At 38.0% G+C, this 8467-nt stretch overlaps 1 protein-coding gene and 1 long non-coding RNA gene across 2 annotated transcripts; both read right to left on the minus strand.

Moving 5' to 3' along the window:
* Positions 1–2300: 2300 nt before the first annotated feature.
* LOC125000099 lies at positions 2301–2637 on the minus strand. The gene is made up of 2 exons (XR_007111267.1): positions 2476–2637; positions 2301–2391 (listed from the first exon to the last, which is right to left on the minus strand). It is a non-coding gene; the product is annotated as an uncharacterized LOC125000099 (long non-coding RNA).
* Positions 2638–5839: 3202 nt separating this feature from the next.
* On the minus strand, positions 5840–7629 carry LOC125000097 (plexin-C1-like). Its single transcript, XM_047575465.1, has 6 exons — positions 7532–7629; positions 7178–7253; positions 6839–6880; positions 6595–6728; positions 6307–6486; positions 5840–6191 (listed from the first exon to the last, which is right to left on the minus strand). The coding sequence occupies exons 1-6, from the start codon at positions 7612–7614 to the stop codon at positions 6071–6073; spliced, it is 636 nt and encodes a 211-aa protein (XP_047431421.1). The 5' UTR covers positions 7615–7629; the 3' UTR covers positions 5840–6070.
* Positions 7630–8467: the final 838 nt, after the last annotated feature.

An 8467-nucleotide genomic window follows, 5' to 3' on the forward strand; every position in this document is an offset into this window, starting at 1 on the left:
ACAGCCACAGTGAAACTCACTGTCACCCTGTAATGAGAAAGTTTGTCGTGAAATGCTTTGTGGTTCTTGAATCACAAAGATACAAGAGTCTTTATTATTATTGTGGAAGGAATATGTTGGTATAGATATACCTAGAGTTGTGCATGTAGGCTTTTTTCTACTTGTAGTCATTTCAGTTTATACATCGTTGTTTTCTCAAACGTAAAACTTCAAAATGAAACTTAAACAACTTATATGATACTATATGTAATTTTTTTTAAAGACCCAACTACTATAACTACTCTAACATGTTACTTACTTGTGGTAGGACTGAAACAATGTTTCGTAATTCCTGCAGTGTTCCTGTGGATAAAGTATGCATGTTTCAATTTTTTCTTGTTTTTCTCATGTAGTTATTTTCTTGCTGTAGTTTGATTCGCTTCTTTGCAGTTTTAAGTTAATTAACAAATGAGCAGCAGGTGTTAGCAGATGGCTAATCAGCCGCCATGTTTAACTTGAAAGCGTGACGCAGTTCTTATTTCTAGATTTCTCTCAGACACGTTTTCGTAATTTTTAATGTTTCTTCGGTTTTATTTCTAGATTGTAGCATACAATAAGTGTAGCATTCTGGAAAAGTTCTAAGCATTACATTTAAAGTGAAGATATTTGACAAAATAATTACAACTAGTATTTAATAATTTTTATGATTTCAATGTTTGATCATGTTTGATTCATTGTTTTTCAAATAGCAGCTAAATTTAATCAGCTGTTATATATCTTCTTCAAAACAGCACCAGGTCTTCAGGCTAGGCTGTTGAATTTTAGCTGTCAGACTTGTCCTTGTTTCTTTATGTAGTTGACAGCCATGAAGTAAAATTCTTGTTTTAATACATCACCTATCTGGTTAACTTAAACTTGGGTATAAGTGTAAGTGTAAGTTAAAACAACCAGAGATTAGTATTGTAAAACCAAAGCATCTGAACAACCTTCATGAAACTGATAAACCCGTAAGCATCACTTATTTGATTGCAGTCAAATCATCCTTTGTTTTGTTTAAATAACATTATTCATGTATAGTTTATAAAATGTATAAAACACAGTCACTAAAAGAGCTGCACTTCTGCACCATGGCATTAGAGGCCAAACTGGTCAGGTGGTCACTAATCCCAATGTAAAGATATTATAAACAAGAGGTCATCAGTAGAATAAAATATATATATACTCAGGGAAAACCAAGAAATAAATGACACTGTCAATACTAAATACTCAATTAAAAGTATTAAATAATTACAAGACAGTAATAGGATAAGCATTTATTTCAATTTAGGAATTAAAAAAAGCATATAGAAGTACACACTTGGTAAAAATAACATAACAATTATATAAAAAAGTAGTCAAACCTTATAATAGGTGCAACGTAATAACTACTTCAAATGGTCTCTTAATATTAATATTTCGCCTAAAATACAATGACTTCATATGTACTAACTGTATAGCCTGTAGTATCAGAAAGCTTCAATGACCTGATGCTTTAATGGAGCAGTTCCAGATTTTGAGAAATATGTTTATTTTCTTTTTGGTTGTGATTTAGAGGAGATGAGGATTTCAGTAGTCTGATGTCTGTATAATAAATATACATAATGATAAAAGAGTAAAACAAACTATTGTGTTGGATTAATCTTAGCTGGTAGCAGGCTGCCTGAAGTCTCAGGCTCGGCCGGAGAGCTAGGCATCTGTGGTCAGAGCTCGTTTATCTGAGCGGTGAGTCTCCTTTGCCAGCGACAGATAAACACTAGCACTGAAAGATAAAGAGATACTGATTGAGACCAAGCATTAAAATACAATTTCCTCTATTAGGTGGAACAGGAAAAGATCTAAATCAGTATTTATTCTCCAAGATCTCAGTGGAAAATAGCAGAAGACAATCACTGTACAAGTTTAGACTTGGACATAAACTGTTGATGGATCAAAATCACTTACCACCTATGACACAAGGTATCAGCATCAAACGCACTATCAGAAGGACCTGATGAACTAAAGGCAGATTACTTAGCAGCACTGTCTGGCCACCATACTTTATCTAGAAAACAAGAATGACACTGCTATTGAAAAGGAAATAAAGGAGTGGAAAGTCTCAAAAGCCCTCAGTCAAATATCTATTTACTGTGTTCATCAATAGTTAGAAGTACATTTCTCTCTTTGAAAGTCTGACCCAGTATTTTCTAGTTTAGAGGAAAGTTTTACCTCTATGTGCTGAAATGTAAAGCTGGATGTGCTTTGTATGTCACAGGTGAAGAAGTCAGTCTGGTTGTCAGTTTTTGTCTCTATCATGATGCAAGGGTATTTCTTTCCGTCTTCAATACCCCACACTAACAACTCTGCTGCTGTCATCTCTAGTTTATCTGCCTTTTTCTGAAATGATGAAATGACAAATGCTTGATGTTTGCTCATCTGTTAAAATATATATATATTAAAAATAAGTTTAAAAAGTTGTACCTGTAGAAAAATTTGAGACCCATCCCTTGTCCTCATAGATGAGAAGGTGGTGAACACAGGGTCTGGATAGTAGGTTATTTTTGTGGAGCAGGCCAAGGATTGATTGGCTACTTTGAAATACACAGTGCTGCTAGAAGTCGTCTGAGGCCTTAAAGCTGCAGGTGTGTCGACAGACAATCCACTGCATAAACTGCATTTAGGTTTAAAGAATTTAAATTGCGTTACCTCCCTTGTCTGCAATTTCTGTGGTGTGTAATGGTCTAAAACCTGACTGAAATTTCTCAGAGATACTATAAAGCTAAATGTGGATTTGAAAGTTTACAAATGTAAATGCATCTTTCAATCATTTAGAGATTGGTGTAATGTTATCAAGACAGTTTAAGATTAGGTTGACCCACAGAATGTTTAAAATCTTTAAAAAATTTGCTTCTAAGGAACCATTTTATTTATTATAAAATGCATTATAATATTTATTATCAAAACTCTTACACTTGCCTCCAAAAATATCTTTTATTTTAAAATACGTTTTAAGTTTACTTAACTTGTATTTAATTCACAATTAAATACAATGTACTATAATGGAGCAAGATATATTATATGGAATAATGTGACGTAACAAAGGAGAAACGTGTGTTGCCTATTGTGAGCCTATTGAGAGTCTATTAATTCTTTGTATTGATTATAGTAGATAAACTATTATTTATAGTCTGCCCTATAAACTATGTAAGGGATAATGCCCCACGAGGTGTCCATTATCGGCTTTGCGTCAGATGGTTCACACCTCCGCGTCGTCCATTCATTTCTGATAATGGACACCTCGAAGGGCATTATCCTTATCACATGGTCACTGACGAAATAAATAATTATTAGGTCAATTATGAATATGTTAATGTTGTTTTTTCCTGTTTAAATTATAAGTTTTTCACAAGAAGCGGCTGAACGGACTATTTAACATCTCCCGTCCACAGCCGTGGCCAGGGAAACCCATATGTCTATGGTAGAACGAGCAGCTCGATCGGCCGCAGCGGTTATTAATCAGCGGAAGGGAAGTGAGATGATTGCTTAACGTTACATTACCTGATACAAGGTATCGTTTCAGAAGGCCAGTGCACTTACTACCGTGTGTGTCCAGATGATCACGTGAAATTTCCAGAGTCCACAGATAGTTTCCTAAATGGTTTTTATTGCAAGAAATATATCCACCAATCACTCTAATAATTTAATGTGTAGAAAGGAAATCAAGCAAGAGGGTAAGCAAAACAGATATGACAGTAGGCAAGAGGTAATAGTAACGAACTATTTAAAATTAAATGCAACATTTTGCTGTAGACATTTAGAACGTGCTCAAATCAGCATTATGGCACGGCACTAAAAATATTGCTCCGCCAAGTCTGTGGCAATATTGTATCCATCTCCATGGCAACACTAACTGTCAGAGCTGGAGCAGGAAACGGCTGAAAAATACGCTACTGGATCGGTTTGTTGTTAACAGCATCTTTGTTACAACTTGGGCAATAAAAGTAAGCATTTTTTGCTCATTTATGCAATATTGATTTGATTCAGTAAAGTCCGTGACCGCGTTAAAACATGAACGTCAGCTCAGAGTTCACTCATCTGGGACTAGGAAATCAGTTCTGTTGCTAGGTCGTTACTAAGGTTCGGATTATTTGCTGTAGTGGTGAATTTACATGTAAACCATGACATCTACGGCTAAAAACAGTACAAGTAACCTGAAGAAACACCTGGAGTTAGAGGCTAAACGACCTCGTACTAGCAAACCGATGGCAGATGACGGCGCGAGCAAATCTAAACAACGAAAGTTGTATTTCTCCAGACCACAGGTGAAGATGTTTGACCCAGGAGAAGTGAGAAGGCTGGTGGCTGAGTGTGTTGTGGAGGATGTGCTGCCTCTTTCTAGAGTTGAGTCGCCGGCGTCTCAAAAGTTTGTCAGCAAAGTCCCTGTTCGATCAAGTGCCAAGGTAAAAACAAATCTCTAATGATAAAGTCCTATTGTTGAGGTATAAACACATTTCCACAGATAGTTCATTTAAGATGAGACATTTAAAAATTGTTTTAATTTGTTAAGTCAGTTGTGTTTGCAGAGGATTTTCATAGTTTTTATCACATCATCTCAGAATACTTTTAACAGTAACAATAATACATCTCCATGTTTTACAGTACTCAGAAATGAGACTGTGGGTGATAATGAACAAAGCGCCAACTAAGAAAAAACATGGATAGAAATATATAAAGTTATGAGTCACTAGAGATTTGTGTCTCAGTGTCTGAGGAAAAATCATTCACGGAAGACAAACTTTAAAACTCATCTCATTTCATCTTCCGTACTGCTTAATCCTGCACTAGGGTCGCGGGGGTTGCTGGAGCCTATCCCAGCTGGCATCGGGCGAGAGGCGGGATACACCCTGGACAGGTCGCCAGCCTATCGCACTGAGACATGCAACCATTCACACTCACACACACACACACCTAGGATCAATTTAGAGTCACCAATAAGCCTAACGAGCATGTCTTTGGAGGTGGGAGGAAGCCAGAGTATCTGGAAAGAACCCACGCGAACACAAGGAGAACATGCAAACTCCACCCATCATGTGCCGCCCAACCTTTAAAACTATGCAATGTAAATTGCAATCCATATACATTGTAGTAGATTAAAAGAATACAAGGACTAAAAGGACTATTTGCCATGACAAAATTTTGTGCACCTTCATTTTGTAATGCCTTGTCGTAAATATTTATTTTGGTGAAAGTAACTAAAATGTAATGAGTAACTTATTACTCTACACAGAAGATAATATTTTAAAGAAACGTATTACTTTCAAATGCAAATAACTTGTAATATGGAATATGACATTTTGGAAGTAACTTGCCCAACACTGCCGGTTGGGCCGTTGGGGGGCGACAAACTGTTGCTCCACTCTCGTCTCTCCTGTACTGACGGAGCCCAATAAGCCTAAAGGCTGCTCTCACACCGATGCCCCGTCACAGACATGATCTGGCGAGTTTCCAGCCCGGCGCCTGAAAGTCGACCTACAGCTGTGCTCCGGAGGCTGTGGTTTGTGTCTACCCGCGTATATTCTGTGTTTCTGTTGCCACGGTTACCATAGCGTTTAAGCCAGCGCAATCATTTAGAAGTGTCATCAGGTAATTTGGACGGAACGTCTTTATGGGCGTCCATTATCACAGCCAATCAGAATCGGGGATTCACCCGACATGGTATAATTATTTATAATTGTCTTCTTTTTTATGAAGTCAATATTGGTCCAGTCAGGTCCCCCCTGCCTGTCCTCCTGTGATTAGGGTGTGAGGACAGCTGGCTTGCTGGGTGTCTTTTTGTCATTTTTCGTCGTGTCAAAGGAGTGAAACAGTTTTTTGACTTCTAACTTACATTTATTTGTTTTTGATTGAAGTCAACCCAGAGATAATTTTTGTTATGTAAATGAATTGCAATCCTTTTGTGGAAACTGTCTCTCCATGAGTTCTTATATTTCAGTGAGTCCACGACCTCCTCCTCACAAACTACTCTGATGTTTTTGACCATCATTTTTTGAACACAAGAGTAGCCATAACATCACGTCTAAAGACCCACCTGACTGCTGCTGGTTGTGGGAAGTTGGACTTCGGTCTGTCTGTGGATGTGTGTGATTCCTTCCACAAACTCCAAGTGGGACCCCATGAGTGTGACCTTCCTCTTCCCACTGCAGGACATGGAGCAGTAGCCAATCAGAGAGAAGGGATTTATCCCTGGTTCTTTTGGAGGGCCTACCACTGTGCATCTTCGTTAACACGATTAAATTAACTAATCAAACCCACCTGGCCCAGGTGCTGCTTGGTACAATGTCGGTGCAGGATGGTGTTGATCTATAGGTGATTATAGCGTTGCCGTGGCAACTGCCATCAGGCAGTAGAACGCATGCTTTGACAAAACCTTTCTTTTCTGTAGTGGGAATGTGGAACGTCAGACTCACACCAGTCTTGTTCCATACAGGAGATCTGAGAGAGAAACACATCAACGCTCACTATCATCACAATAACAATGATGTGGAGAAAACATGAGTTTCTAGTGTGGCCATGATCTTAGTTGTCTGTAAAGTGACTCACTCTTGTGGAGCACAGTCCAGGTCTGTCTGGATCCTCACTCTGGTCACATTAATGAGGTTCTGACCTGACAACAAGGCATGGTTTCTACCGTAGAAAGACACAACACTGGGAGAGATGGAGGAGATTTCTGGCTTCTAACAGAAATAAAACACACAAACATCAGCTTTAAAACATCACCCTACTGATGTTACAACATTTACTTAATGGAGGAACAATGTGTGTAACAGTGGAGGTTCAGACTCACAGAAAAGTTCATCCCAGGCTCCAACTTTTGACAAACATTGTCCTGCAGGAGGAAGTGGGAGAATAGATTCAGAGCTGTAAAGTTACTATCAGAGTGGGTTCAAGTTTTATTGTGGCTAATGTTGGCTTAGATGAAAAAGTAGTTCATGTGTATTTTGTGCTTGTTTAGTTTGTGCTTAACTAGAGACAGAGAGATTTCACGTTTAATGAGCATTTGTCTTCTTCATGAAGTCTCACTCTCTCATACAACATGATAACTTGTGTCAAAACAACTTAATAATATTGGATTGATGGAGCATTTTAACACATCAGATAAGGAGATAACAATAGTCATTATTACATTATCCACTCCTTCATTAGACCATGAACATCTGTTTATGTTCCATCCACATCCAGCCTTGATACACTGCTGACACCTGAAGAACAAACAAACACATACTGATGTTGGTAGTCAGGACCATAAAAAACTAATATATGGATCTAAGACACATAAAATTACATTAATATATAATAATATAGTTTACAGTCAAATATCTTTAATGATGACAAAACACTGACTATGGTCAACTGATGAAGCTTTTTAGACTTTTATCGAGAAGAAGGGAATTGATTTTCACCTTTCATTATTTCTATGATATATATAGTTTAATCACAGCATGTTTCTTTGAATTCTAGAAAATAGGAACAAACTTACAAGACAGAAGTTGGAGGTCCACTGATATCAGAGCAGTTGGTTAGTTTCAGACGCTCTGAAAGGCTCGTCTTCCCAAGTCTCATCTTTACAGTGACATGCAGGCCTGTTAGAGAAAATAATATGATGAACTTCAGAGTCTTGACCTCTGACACGTGAAAACACTGATTTGTCAACTGGTTGGTGGGAAATGTTCTAAATTAAGGAACAGGTCTGATTCAAGACAGCATAACATCTACAACTCCTCCTTGACTGTGAGATTTGAAGTAAACTGGATTATTTAATTAAAGTTACTGACTGTCAGCAGGAATTGAGCCATGGGATAGGCTGCAGGTGCATTGTGGGAACAAAGGACGACTATTTTGTGGACAACGTTCTCCAGATGATGGAAAGATTTCACAGGCAAAGTTATCCTCCGTCCAGTTGACAGTCAGGTGGGTCTGGATCTTTAGTGTGATCTGAGAAAGGAAGAGAGATGAGTGACAAATAACTGATAGTTACAGTTGTACAGTGTTAATGTGTAACCTGTACCTCTCCACTGGGGCTCTTTATAACTTTGTGAGAAATGATTTTCTCTGTGGAATCATCAGGAATAGATAACCAGTCAGAATCTTGGCAGTCGTCTTCAAATGTGCACCTGGGAAAAGAGAAATGCTTTATAATGCAGTTCATGTTGGGGTTTTGAAGATGTCAGATGCAGCTGTTGTTGCTCTGACCTTTGTTTAGAGCCACACCAGACACAGTATGGATCCTGTGTAGACAAACACTCCTGTACATTTGTGTATGTGCTGCACTTTGATACAGACACACGCTTCATCTGGAAAACAAGTGGAGACACTACAAAATACAGCAAATGTACATGTGACACTGAATGAATAGTGAGTGAGTAAGAGCAGTACCTGGTTTCTAAATGGCACATAAACATGTTTCTGATCCACT

This window comes from Mugil cephalus, chromosome 22, assembly GCF_022458985.1.
Source record: "Mugil cephalus isolate CIBA_MC_2020 chromosome 22, CIBA_Mcephalus_1.1, whole genome shotgun sequence".
Taxonomy (NCBI): Eukaryota; Metazoa; Chordata; class Actinopteri; order Mugiliformes; family Mugilidae; genus Mugil; species Mugil cephalus.

Bases quoted from the DNA above. Each gene is read 5' to 3' on its own strand.
- LOC125000097 (XM_047575465.1), bottom strand. From the start codon at position 7,614: ATGAGACTTGGGAAGACGAGCCTTTCAGAGCGTCTGAAACTAACCAAC. The intron at 6,729-6,838 runs GTGAGTCTGAAC...TATTTCTGTTAG, and splicing joins AGCCTGGGATGAACTTTTCT to AAGCCAGAAATCTCCTCCAT. The intron at 6,192-6,306 runs GTGGGTTTGATT...CATGTCCTGCAG, and splicing joins CCAAGCAGCACCTGGGCCAG to TGGGAAGAGGAAGGTCACAC.